This window comes from Stigmatopora argus, chromosome 19, assembly GCF_051989625.1.
Source record: "Stigmatopora argus isolate UIUO_Sarg chromosome 19, RoL_Sarg_1.0, whole genome shotgun sequence".
NCBI classification, from domain to species: domain Eukaryota; kingdom Metazoa; phylum Chordata; class Actinopteri; order Syngnathiformes; family Syngnathidae; genus Stigmatopora; species Stigmatopora argus.
In genome coordinates, this window is record NC_135405.1 from 12,708,423 (window position 1) to 12,734,367 (window position 25,945).

The following is a 25,945-nucleotide window of genomic DNA, read 5'->3' on the forward strand; positions in this document are numbered from 1 at the left end:
CATTCCTACATGGGCTGGCAAATGGTCTTCACGTCAAGGAGCACGAGACTCCGGTAGCGTTTTTCCAGGAGCTCCATGTAGTCCAGGTAGTCGCAGAACCGAAAGCCCTGGATGGGTTCCTCCTAAAAAACATGAACATGATTAAGATGTCTGATTACAGCCTGTGACACGCCACCACGAGTGTTCAAAAATCCCCCGCGGCTAGAGACTTCAAACTACTCCGGCACGTCGTCTGTCTTTTCAATTTTTAATTTGGATGAAATATAGATATTACTCTTTGTGAGACAGGCCGACAGTGAGAGTGTAAATTTTTTTTTGCATTGTTCCCATTGACGTAACGGACGATATCGAAATATCTCCAAGCTGATGGTTCAACTCGGGACGAGGACGACGTGAAGCTCCCTCTTATCTTAGGGCTCGCGCATATTTTTTCTATCTTTGATTCATATCTGATGTTAGCGCTCATTAGGCGAGCATCTTGCGTGAAAGCCTTGCTAACTGTTTTTTATACACAGAAAGTGGGCGGTGTTAACATGAGACGATCGTGACGATGACTCTATGTCCAGACTCCTTGGCAATCGGGAGTAAGTCGTTGGCTTCAATTGACGGGGTCAGACGTCCAATCCTTTTTGACTGGGAGGGATGGCGGCGATTGTAGACAAGTCTGGGTTGCTTCCTGTTGACTTCGACTCAACTCTGAGTCATTTCCTGCAGATTTTGGCCGTCTTCCTGTTGATTTTGCAATTCTTGGTCAATTCCTGTCAATATTGGTCACTTCCTATTGATTTTGGGGCATTTCCAGGTCACATCCTGTTAATTTTGGTGCAATTTTGTGTGGCTTCTTGTTGATTTTTTGAAAAGATTACCATCGAGATAGTTTCTTTATTCAGTGTAAAGATATAGTATGTGCTGCAATTCTATGCCTTGCGCTGTTCCTTCTGGTTGTAAGGCAACACTTTACCTGTAATTACCGTAACTAATTCCTGCAAATCCTAACTTAAAATGAACTTGAAGCTCTCGTGAGTACCCGATCTCGGTTCCGGCGTCTCACCTTGAGGAAAATCTGCATCTGTCGCGCTTGTGTTTGCTCCAATAGTTGCGGCTGCAGATGCTTGAAGACGGCCAAGCAGGCGTAAACCTGATAGTCGGCTCCCATTAGCGCACATATGCAGACATAGTGGCAGATCTCAGGCCAGTCTAGAAAGTTCCAGAAGCACTGCGTTAGCCAGTGGACGCACATCTGCAAAAAAAAATCACAGCCACTGTAAACAAACACATCAACAATGTATTTTGCTCACGCACGTACACCTCTTCAGGTGCGTAGGAGTGTTTGAAAAGCGTCGCAAAGTTGCACGAAAGAGGCGCCGAGGAGCCCTTAAAGAGCGAGAAGACGAGCGGAATTTTAAGTCGCACCCTTTGGAGAGACGGAGATGCAAATTGGAATGCGGCGAGAAGCGAGGAAGAGTGAGCTGACCTGCGAAGGGGTGAAACCGGACATCTTGAAGGCGGCGTGGACCAGTTGGAGTTCGACCTTCAGCAGCATCTCCACGTAGTGAGCCGTGCTCCAGTACAGTGGAGACATTCCAGAAAAGTCCACCTGTGAGCGCAAAATTCGATTATTTTCACCCCTAAAAATGAGACTTTACAGTTCTGACAGTGAAGAATAAAGTAAGGGAAGACATAGTCGCCAGGTACTCACAGAATTGTGTATACTGGCCGGCCAGATGAGGGCAGAAGTGAGCAGAGAGGACAAATTGCGTAGAACCCTCAAAGATCGCTGCCAGTCACCTGACATTATCAGGAACACGGTTGATGTCAACCAATCGTGGCCTGGGTATTCGTCCTGACCAATGACTGGCGTGTAGACTCAAGGATTATTATCGTAATTATTGTGAATGCGCAGTGAACGAGTGATGAATAAAAATGAGATGGCGAGCGGTTTGGAAGTCATCGCGAGTATCCCGGGGCTGTTTTTTTTGCACTCTGATTATTATTGAGAAATAAAAGAATAAAACGGGGCCAAGTGCCGATTTGTCTGGTCGGCATATAACAAACAGCTAAACAGCAGTTTGACGCCGACAGACCGCCTCGTCAATCCGCCGCGCGCTATCGCGTTGGCACAGAATTCGAAATGACGGACGGCTCCCGTCGGAATAAGTACGTTTCATCTGTAAAGCAACCAAAATGAAGAGAACCACATCAAGTAGAATAATTGGATTCTTACTCCTTCGGCTTCATTGGGAATTTCAATGTCACTCAGACAACAACCCCCCTAGTTTGAAAGCCTCGTTTTTGAAAATTCATGGTGAAACTCTTGAAATGTTGGGCTTCAAATGAAGATTTCTCAAAGGATACCGTGACCCGAGGATGTGGAGACCCTTCGCCGAGATAGGAAATTCTTGACGTGCCGCATGAGGAGCGTCAGGTGACCCGATGCTTCTTGTGGGAGGAGTTTAAGGGAGACGCCGTACCTGTCGATAGTCAGGTGGGAGTCAGCCATCATTGGTCTAAAAAATATCTACTTCAGAGGTACAAAAAACAGCTGAATCGTACTGGAAAATGAAGGATTTTAGTGCTGCTTGGCTAAAGCATTCCAGAATTTTTGGATCAGTAAAGACGTTTAAAACTCCAAAATTGGAGCACTTACAGACAATCTCTCTTGCTGACCGGTCTGGAAAAAAGTGAATTCACTGAATAATAAGTAACGCCCTTCGATTGGTGGGGTGTTCTCATTACTAAAACACCATTAAGAACAAATGATGCTGACATTTAAGCTCCATTTGTAGTAAAATGACAGGGTTTGAAAAACATGTGAAAAATGGCTGGTCTAAAAGTCAAAGACGGCGTATTATGGCGCCTCCTGCGGAGCGCCGAATCACATTTAGTGTTTTTTTAAGTAATGATTTGAGATGGGGTCTTTAAAACAAATAGCAAATTACCATAAAACGATTCAATGTTTTAATTAATACACAAATGAATAAATTAGTTGGAGTTACCTGAGACAAACATCCATCCCGAGGATTTCCACGGGTGACAACTCCACGTCATCCACACACATCTCTTCCACTGTAAAAAAAAAAAAAATTCAAGGAACAATTTGGCCATGAATAACCATCTTTCCCTTCTATTGGCTCGTTCGACTCATAATGGATTGGACATATTTTGCCGTCAATGGCAGCGAACGATACAGTCCTAAACACACGCCGTGTTCCTCTGGCACTAAAAATGTAATTGTGCGTCAGAATGGCATTTTATGTTGAAAAATGTCTCAGTGGCTTCCTGCCGGTGGGACAACATCATTTTTTTATTGTTATTATTATTACAGTTTGCAGCGGAGGGGAAAACACAAATTACGACATCATTGTACACACAGTGTGATGATGTGAGACAGCCGTACGTCTAAACGCGACGATGACTAATGGTAAAACGCCGTTATCGAGAAGACGTTTCTAATGTCGAGTCGTTTTTTGAAGAAGAAGAATAGTCAGCGGCGAGGAGGGCAGACGCGACAGAGGTTAATGCTCGCCAAATGAGCTCGCTCTCGGCACACAATGGGAGCGCTGGAGTGGGGTTGAGGCGGCGAGTGCACGCGGCCCATTTGCTTTCTGATCTCTTAAGCTGTTATTTGCAGGGGCTGATTGGAGGAATTTAGGCAGGAGAGGATGGCTATGAGATGAGGATCGGTGTGCCCGGAAAGCTATAAAGAGGTGCTTTGTGATAAAAAGCTTTTGTTGATTTGGTGACTTGTAATGTAAAGCGGCTGAAAAACTGATCAACAGTACATGTCTTAATGAATACAGATGCTTGACATTAACACAGTGCTAGATTACCTCGCATTATATTTTATTAGATTACATACTTTTACGTTGGATTAGATCACATTATATTAGGTTACGTGTAATGTAAAGCATCTGAGAACTGAAGAACAGAGCGTGTTTTAATGACAGTTGCATGGAATTACATTAGATTACAGTACAATGCATTAGATTGCATTAAATCTTATTATATGACATTAGATTACTTCATACATTTTATTAGATTGCATCATTTTGCATTGGATTAGATCACATTACATGACTTGTAATGTAAATGAGGAACTGTGCATGTTTTAATGAATACACTGATTTGAAATTCCATTAGATAACATTACATTACACAGCATTAGATTAGAGTACAGTAGATGCAGAAAACATGATATTAAACTGTATTAGATTACAGTAAACCACATTACGTTTTATTATATTACAATGTTTTACGTTAGATTGTGGGTTTGTTTTAGAATTGAATGGGCAATTTTAATCTGTTAGGTTGTATATTAGGCTTTTTTGTAAAAATAAATCAATCAATCAATAAAAATACTTTTCGGTTGTTCATTAAATTTGGGGCAAATAAAATCCACCCTACTGTGAAGTCGCAATTCCTTTAATTGTTGAGCGGTGAATGACTTCATCAATTAGCCAGTGTCAATATTCCAATAGGTCGACACAAAGGGGGGTGCAAATTTAATCATCACACTCAATTCATCCTTGTATAACAATACATCAGCTCTGCATGCAAAGTATTTTTAGAGGGCACTTTTTTTTAGCAGATGGTACGTTTGTGGCGTGAAAATTAATAGTAATGTGGAAAATAATGCAGCTTAGTGCAAGAACATTGAATAGGATTTCATATAAAATGCAGTTTTTAGGTCAAAACGTCCACAATACTAGTGTCCTCCGCGTGCAATCAGTGGATTGGCGTCAGGTGCTTCTCTTGCCCAACCCCCGCTGGTTCAAGTTTGTCAGTCAGCTCGGTCGGTGCTGGATGACTTGAGCAAAAAGCTACCCCCGCTCACAGTGGCCCAACCCCCGTCCATTCCACAGCGTGTTTATCAATTTCAGTGACTCCGCCCACCCGAGGAAGGAAATTGAGTTTTCACTTGTGTCAATGAATTTGGTATAAATTTACATTTATTTGGGTAAGCCTAAATAATGTTGGGTTCACTCGTCATTAACTTTCAGTCAATTTTTGTCTTTGTTTGTTTTGACAATTTTGATTATGTACTATTTTTATTTGGGCTAAATTTTAATTGTTTTTGCTGGTATTTTAGTTTGAATACATTTATTTTTTAAGTTTTGGAAAATATTTGTTTTATAAAATGCGTCTTCCCATTCATGTCCAATTGTATTTGTAATAAATTTGGTATACTTTGACCACTTTGTTTTTACAATTGCTACATTTTCTCAACTCTTGATCCACTTTTAATCAATTGCATTTTCAATAGGTATTTTTCTTCTTTCACATTAAATGTTTACTTTTAATAATTCTATTTTTATTTGGGCTAACTTCGTTTCTGCTGGTGATAGCATTTTTGCTGGTATGAATTTGAATACATTTATTTTTCTAAAAAAATGAGTTTTCACTTTGGTGTGGACTTTCAGAAAACAAATTTTTAATCCATCTTTTTATGTGGTATAACATTTCAAATCAATTTATTTCCCTCTTATTGGAGTCCCTTTTTTTGTTGCTACTTTGGCAGTACCTTCGAGCCATATATGTTGTCATCACACAAGCGTATGACTAGCAGGCGGTGAAATAGCACAGGTGTCTTGAGAACAGAAAACACGCCTGACCGCGCTGCCCTTTAGCCACCTTTCTCACGTCCGACTTGTCAAAATGAAGAGATAGAGGGAGAGGAGGTCGGACCGAACGATACGCCGCCGCGCTCACTGACCTTTGTTGTAGTCGGGCGGGGAAAAGAAGCACTCCGTGGAGCATTTGGACAGATGGAGCACAACCTTCTCCAGAAGGTCAGCTAGCACTGCGCGAGAAAACAAAAACACAGGAGATGAGGACATAAGGGGTCATAAAACAGCCGGAGCATCATGACATCATCATTGGAAAATGCTTTGTCTGAATGGAAACGGTCATTTCAAAATGAAGGAGTGTTTTCGATAGATGGCCAATTTGTGGTTCGATTGGGAGGGCTGGCAACGCTCCGATTTTTACAGGGTCGTGTTGATTTGCGGTCACTTTCCATTGAATTTGGTCACTACCTGGTAAATTCGGGGGTTATTTTGGCAGATCTATTTTTGAGTTTGGGTTACTTTCTGTTGGTTTGGGATGATTGGCGGTTGCTCCTTGTTTGCGGTAATTTTTGGGTCACTTTTTGTTGATTTGGGATTTCTACCGATTGATTTTTTTGGAGTATTTCTGTGTAATTTCTTGTTGATTTTGAATCACTTCGTGTTGAGAGATTTGGGGGAATTTCTAGGTCATTTTCGGATTATTTTGGATCACTCCCTTTTGATTTTGAGGCATTTACCTCTTGCTGTTCTGGGGGTATTTCTGCATATGTCCCTGCTAATTAGATATTGGATTGGATTGGATAACTTTATTCATCCCGTATTCGGGAAAGTTCGTTGTCACAGTAGCAAGAGGGTGAGAATGCAGATATAGGCATTTTAGACATAAATAGATAGGTAATAAGTAAGTTAATAAATAAAATAAATACAAGAATAAATATATAAATACATAAGTGTGTTGCTGAAGTATATATATATATATATATATATATATATATATATATATATATACATACATATACATACACATACACAAATATACATATATATATATATACATATATATACACATATATATATACATAAATACACACACATATATATATATATACATATATATACATATATACACATATATACATATATACACATATATACATATATACACATATATACATATATATATGTATATGTATGTGTATATATGTGTATATACATATATATATATACATATATGTATATACACATACATATACTATATATGTGTGTATATATATATACACATACATATACTATATATGTGTATATATATACACATACATGCATACATACACATATACATGCATACATACACATACATACCTATATTATAATATATGAGATATATTTTGGGACATTTTTGGTTTTAAATTTGAGACATTTAGAGGGTCTTTTCGTTGTGATTTTGGGACATATTGGAGTTGGAATGGTTTAAATCGGATGTAAAACGTGGGTGGAGATAACTTACCTTCTCAGTTTTTGACACTCAAAAGAGAAAAGCCAGGTGGTATGCTTGGACTTTCTCCAAACATTCCCACAATGACAACGCAAATGGTGCGTGACAACTAACAAAAGCAAATGTGACAAACTGTGGAAGAAAACGCCTTAATTGATTCATCATTAAATGAAAGTGCTACAATTTCCCGCCAATAAAGGCTTGTTAAAAAGCGACGCGCCATCTAGCGCTTAATAGGGCCCGAATAAAAGCAGATTGTGGAAAGCCGGATTTAAATCGTCGCGGTGGGGCATCCCGCTTTGAACGGAGTTTAGCGCTGGTGTTTACGGAGAACATTTCCCCAACCGCGGCCGCCACTCGCTTTTGTCCCGCTGAGTCACGGCTACGTTCGTCGGGAGCGAGCGTGACATTTCAAAAGGACCCACTGTGACTTCTTAAAAGCTGGGAGTACACGTGCGTGGGTAGACGTTAACGGAATCACTTTTTCATCGATTTCCGACAGCGACGCGTCGAGAGAAACTATTGATTTTGAATTGGAGCCTTTTACCCATGGCTATAAATGTGTAGGAGCGTCCTAATCCGTGTTATTTTTCCGACCGATCTCAAGACGCATCAACGATTGTCATCTTTGAACTGGCAGCCAATCATTTCAAGAGAAAATAAACATCGGAGGACTACTGAGAGAGCAGACCAGTGCCTAAGAAAACAAATTCAAAGCTATGGCATATTTGGTAGACCTGTGAAGTTTGACCACATTACCCCAAAAATGTATTCACCTTTTCCATTTCAGATTACACATATTACAAACATATCCCTTCATTCGTTCTTGAGTTATCCTGAACGCTAAAAGGAGCACAAAATCAAATTTATAACTTTCACTTTTTGTAGGTTTTCAGGTAATCCTTTATTCGTTTTTTTAATCGTGATATTAATTGAGATCAAATTTTTATTTGCCAGGTTGCCCTGCCCTAACAGATTAGACTAACTATTTAATATCGTCATCTCCATACCTGTAATCTTCAGGCCGTGGTGCCCGCCTGTCATAACTTGTCGGTAGAGTTGGCGACAATTTTCGATCCAGCTGTCTTCCGTCATTGTGTTTTCAGATGACGTCAGGAAGTTCATCATCTCAGCTTCTGTCCAAAGAGTGAAAGTGTCACGCCCAGTTTATGGATCAACACATATAATATGGTGGGAATCTCACCTAGTGGGTTTTCTTGGACTGTCGGTGGGTCCAAATTGTAGCAGGAAGGTGGAGGGAAGGACCAAAACATGGGCCAGGGGTAAGGATCATCTCCCTGAGTAGAAAACAGCGTTTTTTTGCCTCTGGTTTGAACCCAGAATCATGTTTTTTGAGACTTTCAGTTTTTTATTCCGACTCATCACACAATAAAAACAACGAGTCTTGTCATAGGGTATTATTGTACAATTTAGTTCGTTTTGGATCTGTGTGAGTTCGATCAGTTATTTCTGAATACTCCTTGACAAGATTCTATTATTTAATTAGCGTGCAAAAAGTGTAACTTTAAATGCATCTCAACTGCCCAAATCTCAGTCTTGAAATCCAAACTTTTATAATCTTGGGTTTGAAAGTGACAAACAAATTTGACCATCAATAACCGAGTGATTTTTAAGGATTCACAACACGAGAAGTTTACCAAAACAGATCTGCTGCCTATTTGGCATCTCCTATTTTCCCTGTTTTTGTGTTTGGTGTGGCATTTATTTCGCATGTTTATTTTCCCCACTAAAATTTGCACGAAAAATTGCTGCTGATTATCCAACATAAAATTTGACATAATCACCCTCTTTACGGAGCTTTGAATACAATTTCTGTGACCAAAACAGATCTACTACCTATTTTGCATCTCCTATTTTCCCTTTTTTCTGTTTAGCGTTCCGTTTATTCGGCACGTCGTGTTCCCCCGAACTTTGCGCCGAAAATTGCTGTCGATCTCCAACAGGAATGCTGTGAAATTTGGCGCAATCTGCGTCTTTAGAGAGCTTTTGAATCCCCAGCCGGAAATGTGTCATAGCCTCTCCGTGACCTCGGCTTAAAATGAAAACCTGTTTTCTGTTCGCTGAGACGAGACCTGAATAATTGATAACCAATTCCCAATCCTACAAAGCTGCGGGCGGCAAAGGCGCACCGAAGCGTCCTGGGTGATAAAACGAGCCATCGATACCCGATAGCGCAAAGTAGATTTGAAATTCGGGGCTCTGCGCTGACCTGCCGCAAGTCTCGCGGGGGGAGTCTCCTCTCCGACGGGCCTCCGATCACCGCCACGCGGACCAGCACGTGGTTCCTCTCCACCGACAAGCTGTCGATGATGACGCTTCTGAAAGGAAATTGACCGCAACAGAAGAGAATAAGTGGCTAATTTCGCATTTCTTTACTGTTTATCGCAAATCAGGAGATAATAAGCTAGCATTTCACATTTCTTTACAGCTCATCGCAAATAACGAACACTTTTATTACATTCTCTGAACCTTTCGAAGCCATTCCAAGTTTTTAATAGCAAGAAACTGTTTGGGTGAAAAGTTCATTTACAGCGTTTTGCACAAAGAATGAAAACCATAAACGCGAGCCACCGCGATACATCATCGCGGCGTTAACACCTCTCATCGGATCTGTGAATTTCCCGACACGACCGCCTTTACGGCCTGGACGCTAACAGCCTGACTTCCAATCTTAGTAGTAATTTGGATTTAAAAATTGCCAATAAGGCTGAGACGAAGCGTTTTTACACTCAATGATTACATCAAAGAACGATACGCATTCAAATGAAAAGTACCTCACAAGTCACCGCTGATTTTTGGCAGCCGTGATTGGGCTAAAAAAAAGGCGGCCGGCAAGACAAAAATATGATTACAACATTCCGATTGCATGTGATGAAAGGGGCGGGTAAATGAACGAGCCATCGCGTCGGCCGACTTTGGCGTTTTGAGTCCGTTTACATTTACACGCGCCACCATTAGCATGACAAATGGGCTTGGAACATTTCCACTCCGGTCTGCTTTAATTTATCTTACCTACAACAGACAACATTATTATTCTTCATTACTGTGTGTTTTTATACTATTTTTTATCATTGTAACCCCATTTATAAACTAAGAAAATGATCATACAACTAAAATAATGAATAAAAACAAAAGTACACACTGGGTTACCCAGGTAACGCTTTAAAGTTGTATTATTTTTCATAATGCCTTGGCCGTAGACACTTAATTAATTTAAAACTGGCAATGAATGATCATATTTTATCTTCGTTTATTCAAAATGGATTGGACGTGTAGATCCATCAATGTCAGCCAGTTTAATCAGTGTCGACTATTACCCGTAGTGACTCAGTCAGTACATTGAACAACCTGTATAGCTTTTGTACTTAGTCTGAGGTGTGCCAAAAAAACCTCACACATATACAAAAAAATAAATAAATATTTTTTTGGGGAAAAAAACAGACTGGCAGGCCACCAAATGTTTCCCAAAGCCTCCAGCAGGCGAGCCACGGCGCCGCTGAGCATTTGGCATTTGGCATTTGCGCTCACAGTGCTCTGGCCGTTAGTGGCGACCCTCTGCGACTTTAACCTTTTGCGCAGATACAAAGGCGGGCTCATAACAGATGACAAAAGTCGATCCAGACTGTAATCACAGCGTGGCACTCCCCTCCCACGTTTGGCATGCCGTGACTTCAAACCGGTGATTAATTTTTTGGAAACGTATTAAAAATAAACGTGCTTGCGGTGAATAGCGTCGACAAGGAATTGAAGTGATGTACAATTCAACTCAATTCTAAAACTAAACCAAGTGATAATTGTTTACCTAACGCGCGATTCGGCTAAATCGGCGCAGTCGTACCCGTCGGCGGCGTCCCCGTCGGGCACGTTGTCCCTCTGGCTTTGAAGCAGCGTGGAACAGATGCTGTATTGGCTCTCGAGCAGCAGGAGGGAGTCCAGACTGGAACACAGCACGCTGAGCAGTCTACGAAAAAAAGCCAATAGAATTTCAGTCCATTTCCAAAGCAGCAAAGCGATTCTCACAGGTGTATATTTTTTTTAGACTGCAGTATCAAGTCAGTAAAACGATCCTTTTAATAACATTGAATGTTCTATACATGGACATTAAATATAAAATTCCGTGACGCAGAGACGAAACACCAGCCAAAGTCTCTCAGACTGCACTTAACTGTCAAATCCACTCCCATTTACCCCGACAATCCCTAACGATTTCCGGCGAGTGGTGAATGTCTACGAGAACCGGATTAGCGAAGCCAATTTTCCCCGGCAGCTTCACACGCGAGCTTTGCATTTGAGAAAAAAAAATGAGGGAATCCCCGCGAGAAGCCTTCATGGTTCATTTTCAAATGCTGGTAATGATGCCCGGCTTACGCATTCTGCTCAGACTCGGCACAGACTGCGGAATAACGACGACGCTTGGGCTTTGTACTTTACAAAACTCTACAGTTCTATCCAAAAAAAAAAGAATGTTAGGCGAAAAGTCCTGCCAGGACTTGATGTGTTACATAAAGAACGCAGATTCGCTAGTAAAGTGTCCCATGAGCGCATTTGAAGTAGTTCACGTCGGATGTTTGAGTGACAAGCGTTCTCAGTCGCGCTGACGGCGGCCAAGTGAGCGGCTGCCAGCTTGTCAGGCCCGGCGACCTCTCTTCCGCCGTTTGAAAGGGATGCTCGAGCTGTTAGCGCCTCGCCTGATAAGCTTCTCTCCACTTGTTCTCGCTTGGAAATCAGCGAGACATCCCGCGGCAGCTCGGCGTGGAGTTTTTTTTCTTTTCCTAACGCCGTGGTGTCATCCCCAGCCGACACTACAAATCACAAGCTGTGCGTAGTTGGTGAAAAAGTCATCTAAAAACGGCAATGAGCTAAAAAAAGCACGATTTATGCATTCCTTCCAAGATAATTGATCTTTGACCTCATCACCCAACAAGCAAATGAACTATTCTGTTTCATTTTACATATACCCTGCAAGTCTAATAATAAATACTCATTATTTATTCTTGTGTTATCGGGAACACAAAGTGGCAAATTCAATTTGGGCCCTGTGACCTTTAACCTCAGGATCTTAAACGTCACTTTGCCTGTTTTATATTACAAACATATCCTACAAGTTCGATGATAATTAGAATTATGTTGAATATTTGAAATAGTACAATATTAAAGTCTGATTATTACGAGATTTAACTTGGGCATTGTAATAATATGAGATTAAACTCGTTTTGTTGCGTATTTTACAATACGTGACACAGAAATTGCAAAAAAAAATCGATAATTATTTCCGAATACGTCTAGCGCAAAAAAATAAAAAATATGACCAAAATTTACGTTCCGCAAGGGCGCTGTGTACACACGTGACACACATTAATCCATCAGGGGCGGGGAGGGCGAGGCGATCGATGCGAGTCCGGGCGAGCTCCGGTTGCCATAGCAGCAACCAGAGAAGACATTTGGGCTCTTCATCTTCGTCGAGAGGCTTACTTTTATGGGATGTTTCACCACAAGAGCGGCATATTAAAAAGACGACGCGAACCTGGAGAGGGGGAGGGACCCAAAAAAAGACTTTATTTATCGCAAAGGATTTTTTGCAAGGGAATTTGTCTCTTTAAAATTTTTGTACTGAACTTTTTACCAAATTATTTCAATACTGACAAAATTCAGTTAGAAAATTATCTTTAAATTCCGATGGCAGGGATTTAATTCTGTGACTGGTTTTTATACTTCATAATTTTTGTTACTGAATACTTTCTTAATTTCTGCAAATAAATTTCTAGCGTTAAAAATTCCTACTCAAATTCCAATAGCGCAAATTTAATCCCATCAAAAGTAAGGTTTAAAGTACAACAGTTATATCATCCAGAGGTTTAATGAGTAAGGTCAAAATGCCCCTTTAAAAAAACATCTGTACAGTTAATAAAGCCTTCATGACAACAACAGACTGCCTGCTGAGGGCATAATTTCAATGATTTGTTAAGTCAACCAGCTTCGCATGCTGAACACTCCAAGAACAGCCAACCGTGTCAGTATTACGTAAGAAATGTCTCTGGCGCTATTTCAATTCGAGGCTCTCTCGGCGCGGCGCACCGTGAATTAACACCCAGGTAGTTAGTGCGCAGCTCGAGTGCTCCCCGCTTTTGTTGTGATGTGGGAAGTGGTGAGCGGCACTCACCTGAGACCGAATGTGTGCGACTGTTCGTAGTGGAATAGGGAGTGGATCTTGTCGACGGAATTTACAGCAATCAGCCTGTCAATCAAATCCTGAGGAGCACAGCGGAGGGCTTTAAGAGTCACACATTTATCATTTTCAAGGTGGAAATGCTAAAACACACACACACACAATTCCTGTTAGGAAAAGTGCAAACATGCCCTCAAATGGAGGAAATAGGAACTGCTGGAAGCTGTATGTAGTCGATCAATGTGTGTGCGGGAGACACTAAAATTAAAACTGAAAAAAGGTAATTCTGTCCACTGCTAATTGTGAATATGCTGGGTAAAATGGTTCTTTTTAAGTGGGTGGCTCAAACTAATTGGTCACTCTAATGAGCCCATAATTAGATGTGTAAGTGTAGAGGTGGATGCACGTGTGTGTATGTGTTAGGACTACTTACAGGCACTGAGCTTGGCACTTCCCGCAGTGTGTATTCACTCTTGTTGGCCAAAGATTGACCGGCCACTAGCTGCCACACGGACAGCGAGGACGAGAGCAAGTTGACCAGGGACAGGAAGGACTGCGGAGGCAAACGCACATACCATGCTGGATTAAAAATATAAATGAAGTTTGCTTGACTGGAAATTTCAGGTCAGCCAAAGTTGACTGGCTTTTTCCAGTTTTCACGGAAAACTCTAAAACTGAACTCAACAGCACAGTGATAACAGGGTTAGCTGGCTCGCCTCACAGTTCTGAAATCAAAGTCTCGGCCTTTTCTGCCTGAAGTGGATGCCTGCGTGGGTTTTCTCCGGGTACTCCGGTTTCGTCCCGCACCCCAAACGCACGTGTGGTGGGCTGGTTGAACACGAAATTAGTACGAGTGTGAGCGCGGATAGTTGTCCGTCTCATTGTGCGATGCGCTTGGTTGGCAACCCATTGTTTGATGGGATAGGCTCTAGCACCCCCGCAACCCTTGTAAAAAAATACTTTTAAGTCCAAATAGGATTTCAACTTTAGTAACATACTTTTTTTTACAGTAAAGCACACCAGTCCAATGTTCCCTCTAAGCTGCGTGCGTGCGCAATTGCGCACTAGTCTCGTCTTCTCTGCGCACAGCAAATCATATGGAGCGCACAATTTTTTATTTTTTTTTTAGCTGTGAGGCCGACGCGCGAACAACTCATCCGCCGGGCCGCCCATTCATAGATATTAATCATTACATTTTATTTTTACTAAATCATTTATGTGTAGTAGACATGCACCTGCTTATGGCAGGTGTGATACTGGTGTGTGCCCATAGCGAGCAATGATGATGTTGCTCACACCGGTACTCAGTGTGCTCAGGGAGGTTGTCTTTCTGCCCAGACAAACAAAAAATTAGAGGGAACATTGCACCAGACCCATTAATTTTTTTATGAAATCTTTTTTTTTCATTCTATATGTCGTATAGTAACATTTTTATCATCATTTAATTTATACCTTAAGGCAGTTCCTCTCTATGGGTTCTGTAGGCGTAGATTTGGGTCGGACTGCCCTACCGTCTTCACTACCGTACTCCAACGCCGACCACAGTTCCACAACCATGGCCCGCACAAAGCCTGCCACGCAAAAAAATGATTTTAGTTGACCTATACGTGAACCGGTCGTAGCGTGTTCTCCTACCGGAGCGCCGCAAAGCCTCAGCGCCCGTCGCCGTCGCCGCCAGCTGAGCCACCATGACACCATACCCAGACTTCTCGCAGCGGCTTACCTAAAACAACCAAAGTGACATATTGGAGTGCATTTTTTTTTTTCAGCGGTGCATTTTAAAATCCAATTACACGCCGGATTTCGAGTGTGCGTGTGGTCTCTTCCTTAGTTAAAAATAATCACACTTCTTAATTAAAGGGCAAACCAACAAGGCAAGCAATTACAAGCGTGAGTAAACAATGGCGCTAAATTAAGAGCAGGCGGCGGCCGGGGGTGAGCGAGGCGCGAAAGGTGCGCTCGGAATTAGCGCTAGCTTGCGGCGCACCGTCTGAATACTGAATATGTTAAAAAATTACCACGTGAGAGCCAGAAAACTTGACTTTGTCATTTACATTTTAACTTGCGTCACGTTACGACGGACTTATGCAGCTATTTTTCACAAATGCAGATTTTTTGTGGCTGAAATTGCTTCCCAGAGAGACAAAAATGGGCTCATTTACCTGCATTTTTTTGCTCAAGCGAGAGAACATGTGTGAGATGCACTCTTGCATGGTTCCTGTCTGTTGTAGTAGCAAAACTCCCTTTGGGGTGGCTGCAAAGTTTAGCAGGCTGTCCAGCAAGGTTTCCTCCCACAGTAGCCTGAAAAGTAGAGACATCCATAAACCAGAATGTTACAAGAGTCCGAGTCCAGTTGATGAAGTTAATAAATGTGCTTACAAAAAGCCGCATGTGGTAAGCCAAGACACGGTTCATTTGTTATACTGTCAGGGAGTGTGAAGTGCATAAAGTGATTTTACAGCCACCCAGCATGTATCAGTCATAGGCAAGATCGCCTTTAAATGTCAACCTAAGCTCGCCGGCCACAATATTAGGTCGCGCGAATCCAATTAAGGGGTCGTATTAAAAAACAAACTCTGTCAATAAAAATAAATAAGTAAAGAATGGTACTAAAACTCAGTTTAGGACCAACACTTTAGGAAGTGCTAAATTGCATAGCACTCTAAAATGCGAGTGAGAACTTAAAAATGAAAAAGCGGGATACAAATAAAAAAACGTGAGTAATTATTGTATATATTATATGTTCTAAATTTATCAATGTGCATGAAAAAGTATTTATTTACTGCAAATTACATTTATATATTAATCAGGGTCATGCTTTAACATTATATTTTTAATTACATACAAAAGAGTGAACGGGAACTTCAAAATGTCTGTAGTTTATTTAATACTCGTAATTATTTTTGTACTGTTTTGGATAGTATATTCGTGCCATTAATTAATTCATTCGCTAAGTAAAATCAATTTTTGTAGCTTTTAGGGGATAGAAATATTTATTTAGATTAAAATGTGACTCCTCAAAATGTGTTCATCATAAAGTCTATATATTCAGAATATTTTCTTTGATCGACCCCCACTCCTAATTCACATGACAGGCAGACCAATTACATCCGCTAGAGGGCAGTAAATCCAATCGAACCAATAAATCCACCTGTTACCACTTTGCAAAGCTTGTGTATATATTTTCTTACAGGTGTTGCAATTCCTGTGTGGACGTTGGAGGATTCTTTTCAGGTACTGGCGTTGAAATCCCTTCAGAAAATGATCTAGTCTAGAAAAAATAAATAAAAATATATAGTTTTGTCTAATGTTAATGACTTGAAAACATGATGGCGGACTGTATGGCACCTTTTTCCAAACCGCGGCGAGTGCCTTTTGCAAGCCGAAGCCTCCCAGAACCTGCAGGCCCTCACAGGTATTGCACATCTGGCCGCAGACAAAGACGAAGGCCCCACACAAAGCGCGGGAGGAGTCGTCACCCCCGCCGGTGGCCGAGATCTGGCAATCCAGCAGCCGAAGGGTGAAGCGAAGCAGGACGTGAGCGGCTGTGGTTCTGCGAGCAGAAGCAGAAAAATCAGCTCAGAGTCAATTTGCTGTTTTATTAATGACGTTCCGCCAAGTCACACAATGTCAACTCATGTAAAATTCATCGCAATGACAAGGCGGATGAAAAATCCCTCCAAGAGAGAGAGCTTCTTTGCGTTTCAATGAGCAGAAAATCTGAGTTCATGAGCCCGCTACTAAAAATAAAAAAAATGTATAGGCAAGAAAACATACAATGTGACCTATCAAATGAACGGGCTGGACAAGGATTCTCTAGATCAACCGTAAATCTGTCTTTTTTTTCACTAAATTTCCGTTATTAGCAAAAAAAAACGTTTTTTTATTTATTTTAGATGTTTGTAACATTTTCACAACATTTGCATTTGCATCAAATGGGAAAACTCCTTTACAATAAGTAAGAAAATAATTACAGGCTGTCCTCAAACTCCCCTCACCTCTCATTTTGGCCTAAAAGCAGGTTCTCCTCATACAGAAAAAGAGCTAACCCTCTGTCTGTGTTCACCATTCGGGCCAGGACTTCCGCCACCAGAGGCAGCGCGGGCGAAGGATACTTCCATTCCGTCTATGGACAATAAATGCCACATCATAACTTAAAACTGTGGGGAAAAAAACTTTGAGGTAATACTAAAGAAGCAGCGATTTTGGTCACCTGACTTTCACTCAGCGCCTGGATGACAGGCGCCATCAGAGACTGGATGACGGACGTCTGATGGAGACATTGGTCGGCACACTCGGTCCTCTCGCACATGGCGCACAGCGTCGCCATCACCAGGCCGCTCGGGCACAGCGTGTCTGACAAAAAAGCAAACTACTTAGCGATAAAAAATGTAAAAAAAATCATAACTTTTGGTAGAGTTGATTGCAGTAGTAATCATTTAAGAGTTAAAAATGGTCCACGAGACGTCCAATCCCATACTACAGAAATGTATTTATGGAAAGCAAGTTAAAATAATAACCTGGGTTTTGATGTGGCATTTTTACATTACATTCAAAACGGAATTTTTGAAATATTCTTTTTTTTACCTGTAATAATTTTTAAAAATTGTGTTTTCATGTATTTTCTTTCAATTTAAAATGGGGAAAAAGTAAATATTCTCAGCTATTTCTGTAGTCATCAATGAAACCAGTTATTAATGAAAATGATATATTTTCAAACCCCTGCTTTTTATTAAACTTTATTCATCCCATACTCGGGAAATTTATTTATGGGAAAGTAAGTTAAAATAATATATATATATACTCATTATAAAAATCGATTGACTTATAATAGTTTAGCAATGAATATTTTTTTAAATGTATTTTATATTTAGTTATAAAAAACATTACAATAAAAAACTGAATCTTTGGAATATTTTTTTACCTGTAATAATTTTTTAAAAATGTGTTTTCATGTATTTTCTTTCAATTTAAAATGGGGGAAAAGTAAATATCCTCAGATTTCTGTAGTCATCAATGAAACCAGTTATTAACAAAAAATGATATATTATCAAACCCCTGCTTTTTTAGGGAAAATAAAAATAAAGTGCAACTTTCTCAATGTATTTTACAGCAAAAATGTTAATCCCAGCATAATCCCACCATAAAAAAAAACATGAAATACATATGACAGAATTGAAATGGCCGTCTATCGCCGTCAAAGGCAGCTCAAGAGTTCAAAATACAACAAAGAAGGTTTTGAGGGACGACGTGAGTGTGGCAGAGGACAAGGTTACAGATAAAAGATAGCATTTAGGAATGTTGGAAGGGCCTCCGTGTTCCCTCCCGCGCTCCCTGCTTGCTCATGTATACAATTTAAGGTGTGTTTGTTCACACGTGCCCACCTGCGTGCAGACTATCCCGGCAAAAAGGCGAGGGATGGTGACACATGATGTCTATGAGAATCACCACCAGCTCCGTCAGACTGATTGCATCTGTGAAGAGGAAATTAATTAGTCAGAAGCAATTCACTGCTATGATTAATGAACTTGTACTTTGTCTGAAGGGGTGAAGTCAAATGTTACTCAATTCATTCCATACATCATTTACATTAGGACTAAAAGAGCAAATGGGGGTGACGCTAATGTTGCAGTATTTATAAAACTGGATCAAATGTCAAAGATAATTGTAGCGATAAATTAGACAAATAACTTAAGCGAATTTTCGCGGTATTACTTTTGAATACAGCGCCACGGTACTTTAATAGTAGATCATTCGTGCATTATAAAAAATAATTGATTTAAAGCAAGGGTGTCAGACTCGGGTTGGTTCGCGGGCCGCTTTAACGTCAACTTGATTTCATGTCGGCCGGACCATTTTAGATATAATATTTAGATGTATTTATTTTTATAAATTGATTAAAAGAACTGGATTAAAAGCACTGAATATTAGTTTTTTTATAGATCTAAAAGAATGTTTATTTTAGTTTTTTATATAGATATTTTTAGATTTTACAAAATTATTTTTGAACGAAAAACACAGAAAAAATGATTTAAAAATTACAATTATTGATTTAAAAGGAGAAAAATCTGGAAATTTTATATACATCTATACTCTTCATTTTAATTTGATCCTAAAACAGAAAGTTGGCACTCATGATTTACTTTCCCGGGCCACACAAAATGATGCGGTGGGCCAGATTTGGCCCCCATGCCGCCACTTTGACACATGTGATTTAAAGAATGAGCTAAATTATAGGTTACAAAAGTGCAAGTAGATGAAAAAAAATTACTTGCGTTGGGTAAAATCTTAGGGGGAAAAGGATACGTTTTTTTTTTACATTTGAATTTGTGTGCATGTGTGTAAATATTATACACATTTACATCCATGTGGATATAAATTAGAGACCAGTAAAAACTTTTTGTCCAAAAATTGGAGATTTTGGGATTGATGAGGTCAAAAGAAAAGATGAATAAATTATTACCAAAGTTTTAAAGTGAATACTTTGCGTATAAAGTGACAAATTCTGCACATAGCTTTCTTTTATTTTATTGTACTTCAATCTTTGTGAGTATGACAAATCCTGCATGATGACTAACCTTCTTTATAGATATACAATCTAATTTTTTTAAAGAATCATTGATCTCATGCGAACGCCCTGATACGCCAGTAATAGCCACAATAAAGCGGTAAAGCAGACAAGGCATCATTTTTATGAGGCCAATTTTCTCTCTTCGTTTATTTGTATTGAAACTAGCCTCTTGTAATTTGTTACGTAATTTAGGGTGAAAAACATTCCGTCCTCAGATTATGGGCTGTAAATACTTTGGATGGTTTTGCGGTCACATGGCGACGTGCATGAATGTGAACACTACAATTTAATTTACAGGTATACTCTATTTCAAGTTATGTTTCAGTATTGTTGATGGTGATAGACGTCCAAGCTATTTTGAAAGGGACAGTTGAATTGAATTGAATCTTTTTTGCATGCTTTAATTATGAAGAAAATCAAGGGCAATGAATATGTTAACTTATTTCTGTGTATTCAAACTTTACCAAAAGAAATCAATCATCGGCCTTGTTAAAAGGGACAGAACTTGTTCCACCTAACTCTAAAACCTGCTGACTACTTTGTAATGCCATCAAACGACCACTCCCAGACTCACCTTCCCGTGCATCCACTTTGATAGGAAAGAGCTTCCTGCCATTGGCGTAAAGGAGCGCTTTTCCCAAGACGCACAGCGAATGCACCGCCACGGCGTACTGTAGCTCTTTACCGCTATAAACGCCGCCCACGCCATCACCTTGAACAGACATACTCATTCTTAGTGCTCCACGCACAAATCAATAACTTAATGCACTCACTTGAGCTTTGCCGTTCCTCCGAGTGGAAATGAGCGCAACCCCGGGCGCATTCCCGGTAAAGGACGCACTCTTGTAAAGCGGCCTGCATCTGGGAAGACGGGATTCCAAGAAATGACGAATCGGTTACTTTTTGTTTTTTTAGACGACACAGTGGGACAATGTTGGTATTTTTCCTGACAGTTAATTTTGATGCCACGCAGGAGGGATTCGGTGATAATCCTCCTTGAGTGTGACAGCGAGCGGGAGGATTAACGATGCACTTGATGAATGGCGAAATCTCTAAGCGGAAACTCCCAAGTACAACGTGATCCGTTTCGTGGCGCTTGCTGACTCGCAAGTTGTTGAGATTTCACAACCGTACTATCGGAATTAATGTCAGTTTCCGATGTCGAATTTTGTTTAAAGTCACATTCCAAAAGTGTAAAATGTTTTTCTGCTATTCACATCGACAAAACGTGTGCGGTCGATTGGTCGCCGGTCTTTTGGTCGCCGTCTTTTGGTCGCCGGTCCTTTGGTCGCGGTCTTTTGGTCGCCGGTCCTTTGGTCGCGGTCTTTTGGTCGCCGGTCTTTTGGTCGCGGTCTTTTGGTCGCCCCGACCGCGACAAAAAGACCGGCGACCAAAAGACCGACGACCAAAAGACCGGCGACAAAACAAGGTAAAACAACACGGTCTACGCATCAATAAAAGCCAACAATGGCCATGAGCAGTTTCACTGAGCCGACGTGTGAGGGTATAAGAGTTTGTATGTAGATGCGTTGTCCCTTTAAGAAGCGACGTCAGTCAGGTTCTTAACAAGTTCTCCAACAAAAGACAATAAAAGTCCGGGAAATTTTGAGCTTTTCTTTAGCCTAATAATTACTAGGGCATTAAGTATGACTAAATAGTAATCCGCAATTTGTATTTAGGGAATTTGAGCAACGATTTAAATGGTAATTATCACTTACCTTCCGGGCGACCAAAAGACCGGCGACCAATCGACCGTGTACCAACGAAAAAGTTTGATAGGAATCCCTTTATTCGCGCTTGAGTTATCATGAACACAAACCGAATAGATAAGAGCCTCAGTTGTTTGACAAATGTAGTGTCAAAAAAGTAAAAATCCCACTCACCAGATTCTTGTATTTCCTCTCTAGGAGCCTGAGGACCACCGTTCTACTGTAGGCGCCATGCTATAAAACGAGAAAATTAGCCTAGAAAAGCCAATAAACGCTCACACATTAGATCCAATCAGTTTTGCCACAACGCTCACCATCCATTTTGTGAACCAGCTAGCTTGAACGTCCAGCAACGCTAGCAGGTGAATGGGCGCCAAGGTTTTCTCAGGTGAATTGCGACGAAAAGACATGAGGGAGAAGGTGCTTTCGATGATTTCTTCCATGTACCTATGGAAGAAGAAAAATGAGAAAATGTCAAATGTGCCTCAGAAGACTGGAATTGCAGCATCTGACGTCACTCACTTTTCCGGGTGACGGATCCAGAAGGCGGTCACTTCCTTTTGGAAGTCATTCATCAAACGCATCTGAGGATGGTTATACAGTGACTAGCATTAATTAAAGTTTAACATAATAGGTAATATGTTGAGATGAGAATGGGTCACAGAGGTCAAGAAATATGGCGATGCTTTGAATTTGGCTGCTTAGGCACAGTTCTACTATTAGTGTTCCATTAGTTTGCTAATTTGTTCAGGCAAATGTGACATTTGTTTGTTTTAGAAATGACATTTTGTCTCAATGTCACGGTGATATGAGCACACCTGTTTGAGGAGAGTGCTTATCTCAGGTTTGTTGATGTCCAAGCCGCCAGGACCGCTCGGAAAACTCAGGTTTAAGGACTGGAAACCTGACTCCACACTTTTGGCTGAGTAGGAAAGGACAGAAAATACTTTATTTAGTCCCAGAGCTCAGCCTAGGCTAAACAACTTCATCACTACGACGAAAAAAACTAAAATCTATGTGTACTGACTCACACAGACCAGAATTGTGAGTTTAATTTTCATTTTTTTAAACTGAAATGATAAAATAGATGTCCAATCCATGTCCACAAGACCTACCAAGGCTAGTGTAGATTTCCCGGGTGACATTCAGTGGCGACAACGAGAAACTCTTCGCGAAGAACTGAAGAACGTGGTCCTGAAAAATACAAAATGTATCCTCAAACCCAATTTTAAACTCATGTTTGTCTTATATCAAATGTTCTACATTTGCGCAAAAATAAAAAATAAAATTTTGTTCATCAGTAGGGAATTTGCTTCCATAAAAATCATGATTAAACTCAATGGGCATGATCGCCAACACTTGCTTCAATATCCACAAAGAAACCCTGTAAATTATTGACATGTCGCATCACTTTTTAATAAAAGAGCAGCAACGCACACTGAGCTCGCCGTCGGGTTCAATCAGAGCGGCGGCCATGTTCTGGCGGAGGCGGGTCCAACTTTCACAGCTGAGCACGTCGGACGGGGGCGCGTGGCGGAGCGCCAGCAGGGCATCTCTGCGCACCTATGTACAAAAAAATGAAATTTTATTCATTATCAGGGCTATATGCTTTTATTGTGTCATTTTTACCTCTTTTGGTTGACTTGGGTCCAGTTTGTCAGCCAAAACCTGCAATTGCTCTTGTCGAATGAAGGCATAACTCTGGGAAATAAACGGAATGATTAATATGGTGAATGCCTTGAAACACCGCGAAGGTTTTATATTCTGACCTGATTAAAAGAGGATTCGCTGTCGCAGCAGTCGTCGGCGTAGCGACCGAGTTGCGACTCCTCCTTCCTAAGCTGGTCCTCGTCAAACCTGCCCACTAAAGACTCCACCGCCGCGGTCACTGTGGTTCGTAAATTGTACGTCATCTCTTGATACCTGGTAGCAAAATCATAATAATAATGGGAAACCATAAGTCTAGATCAGCGGTCGGGAACCTTTTTGACAGAGAGAGCCATAAACAATTCATATTTTCTAATGTTATTTCTGGAGAGCCATTCTCAGAATTGAAAAGTAAAATTACATGAAAATGTGGGATTTTTTGTCATTTCACCGCTTTTAAAGTACAAAAAGCCTCTGATTTCTTTTGACAACATTGGTATGCTGTTGCTAATCAATCAGTATCAATGAGATTATGCATGCAGAAGAGTAATGAAAAACAAAATTATGATTAAAGTGGTGCTAGAGATAGTGTCAACGCCACATTGTCGACGTGACGCTCCTATTGGTGCGTTCAGGACTCAGCTCTCTCACTAGTGATTTCCATATTTTACCTCACAGGTTAGTGGAGAGCCATACGCACCCATGGAAAAAGCCACATATGGCTCCCGAGCCATAGGTTCCCTATCCCTGGTCTAGATGAACCAAATTCACATGTGGGGTTCCCCAAGGGTCCGTACACAGACCACATCTATTATAACATCCATAAGTGTGTTTCCTTTAGCTAAGATTATGGAACATGTCCTATATGTGCTAGAATTTTCTTCAGCTAAATGTGAAAAAACCCAGGAGATCATTTTTGGGCGCAAGATCAGAAAAAATATTACAAATAAATCTGCCTTGCCTAATAGGAGAGGTGTTCTTTACTATGGTTTGCGTATCATTAAGATGCCACTCACTGCGTCGATGCTCGGCTGTGGCTGGTCGCGGCGTGAACAAGGGTGTCGTGGCCTAAGTTGATGGCGTGCTGTCCGTCCACGTGGGACAACTTCCTGAGCTCCTCGTCCACCACGCACCCAACGGTGCTCTCCAGGCGTTGACGTAAGTACTTGACCAACTCATAGCTTGGGAAGAAATTATGTAAGGAATTTTTGCAATTCTGAAATTTAGTCAACAAATGTCTCATCTCTGCAATAGTGCTCATATGAACTCACTTGTGAAAGTTCTTGTCAGTTTCCTCCAGGTGAAGAAGGACCTCCTCTACGGTCTGAGGCGAAGGTGCGCCGGAGAGTCGGTCTTCGGTGCTCTTCAAGAACTGCTTGAGCAGGACTGCTATGTGGTCCTCATTTCCAACAGACATCCCTGAAAACAGATTTCCCATAACATTATTTTGACTTTTTGTGATCGACAGGCGATATTTTGTATGCAAAAATTACATCATGTGGTCAAATCTAATTCTAATTTTTATTGTGAAATTATGGATATACATACGTATATAAGTACATGCTACTAGAGAGACAAAATTGTTAACTAGCGTAATGTAGTACAGCATTTATTAGCTATGCTACATTCGAAGTACTAATCACTACACTACGTCCTTACAGGTAAACTCGCCGTAAACAATAATAAAATAACTAATTAATAAATAATTAAATTAATAAATATTAAAAAACGTTAAAACTACAAAAACGCCAAAAACCATTCGGTCTTGTCAGCTTTTTGTCATGGTGGCAAATTGGTAGCATGATCAAAAGAATGCCGCCACCCATAGTACATTAGTACTATTATTAAAAGTAATAGTAGTAGTACATTAGTACTAGTATAATACTACTACTAATAATAATAATAAAATGAATAAGCACACCGCACACTCGTAGACAAAACTATGAAATTTATATTAATACGTATATAAGTACATGCTACTAGAGAGGAAAAATTGTAAACTTGCGTAATATATTTCAGCATTATTAGCTATGCTATATTCAAAATACTAATTACTATACTACGTTCTTACGGGTAAACTCGACGTAAACGGGCAAAGAATATTTTTTACCTTTCACTAAAGAACACCAAAAAATATTTAAAAGACGTTAAAACTAAAAAAATACACCAAAAACCATTCGTCTTGTCGGCTTTTTGTCATGGTGGCAAATTGGTAGCATGATCAAAAGAATGCCGCCACCCGTAGTACATTACTAGTACTAATATTACAAGTAATAGTAGTAGTACATTAGTACTACTATTATAACAATAATAATAATAAAAGTAATAAGCACACCGCACACTCGTAGACAAACTATGAAATTTATAGTACGTAATACATTCGTATATAAGTACATGCTACTAGAGAGGCAAAATTGTACCCTAGCGTAAAGTACCATTTATTAGCGATGCTACATTTGTAGTACTACTAACTAGTAAACTACGTCCTCGCGGGAAAATAATATACCGTTTTTTACATTTACACATCACATGCTAACTTAGCTCGACGTAAACCGGGAAGGAATAAATGTTACCTTTCACCGTAGAGGACCAAACAATATTTAAAAGACGTTAAAACTACAAAAAAGCCAAAAACCATGCTCTTTCGTCGGCTTTTCGTCCAGGTGATAAATTGGTAGCATGATCAAAAGAAAGCCGCCAGCTGAGTCTCCATGGAAACAGCGGCAAAAACCACCGTGCATGATGGGAAAAACAAACCAAAGACAAATAAAC

The 25,945-nt window shown here is 40.4% G+C and overlaps 1 protein-coding gene across 1 annotated transcript; it reads right to left on the bottom strand.

Moving 5' to 3' along the window:
- Positions 1–5: 5 nt before the first annotated feature.
- tbc1d32 (TBC1 domain family, member 32) lies at positions 6–25,885 on the bottom strand. Its single transcript, XM_077586446.1, has 34 exons — positions 25,747–25,885; positions 24,445–24,592; positions 24,190–24,354; positions 23,296–23,449; positions 23,156–23,227; positions 22,964–23,089; positions 22,642–22,720; positions 22,345–22,448; positions 22,049–22,110; positions 21,841–21,973; positions 21,701–21,760; positions 20,591–20,678; positions 20,392–20,529; positions 18,631–18,720; positions 17,460–17,602; positions 17,245–17,372; positions 16,595–16,799; positions 16,438–16,517; positions 15,409–15,547; positions 14,882–14,969; positions 14,699–14,817; positions 13,680–13,799; positions 13,241–13,329; positions 10,883–11,041; positions 9,290–9,398; positions 8,264–8,357; positions 8,070–8,195; positions 5,714–5,800; positions 2,997–3,066; positions 2,356–2,471; positions 1,700–1,854; positions 1,475–1,597; positions 1,052–1,240; positions 6–122 (listed from the first exon to the last, which is right to left on the bottom strand). Exons 2-34 carry the CDS (start codon positions 24,588–24,590, stop codon positions 6–8), a joined length of 3,873 nt encoding a protein of 1,290 aa, XP_077442572.1. The 5' UTR covers positions 24,591–24,592; positions 25,747–25,885.
- Positions 25,886–25,945: the final 60 nt, after the last annotated feature.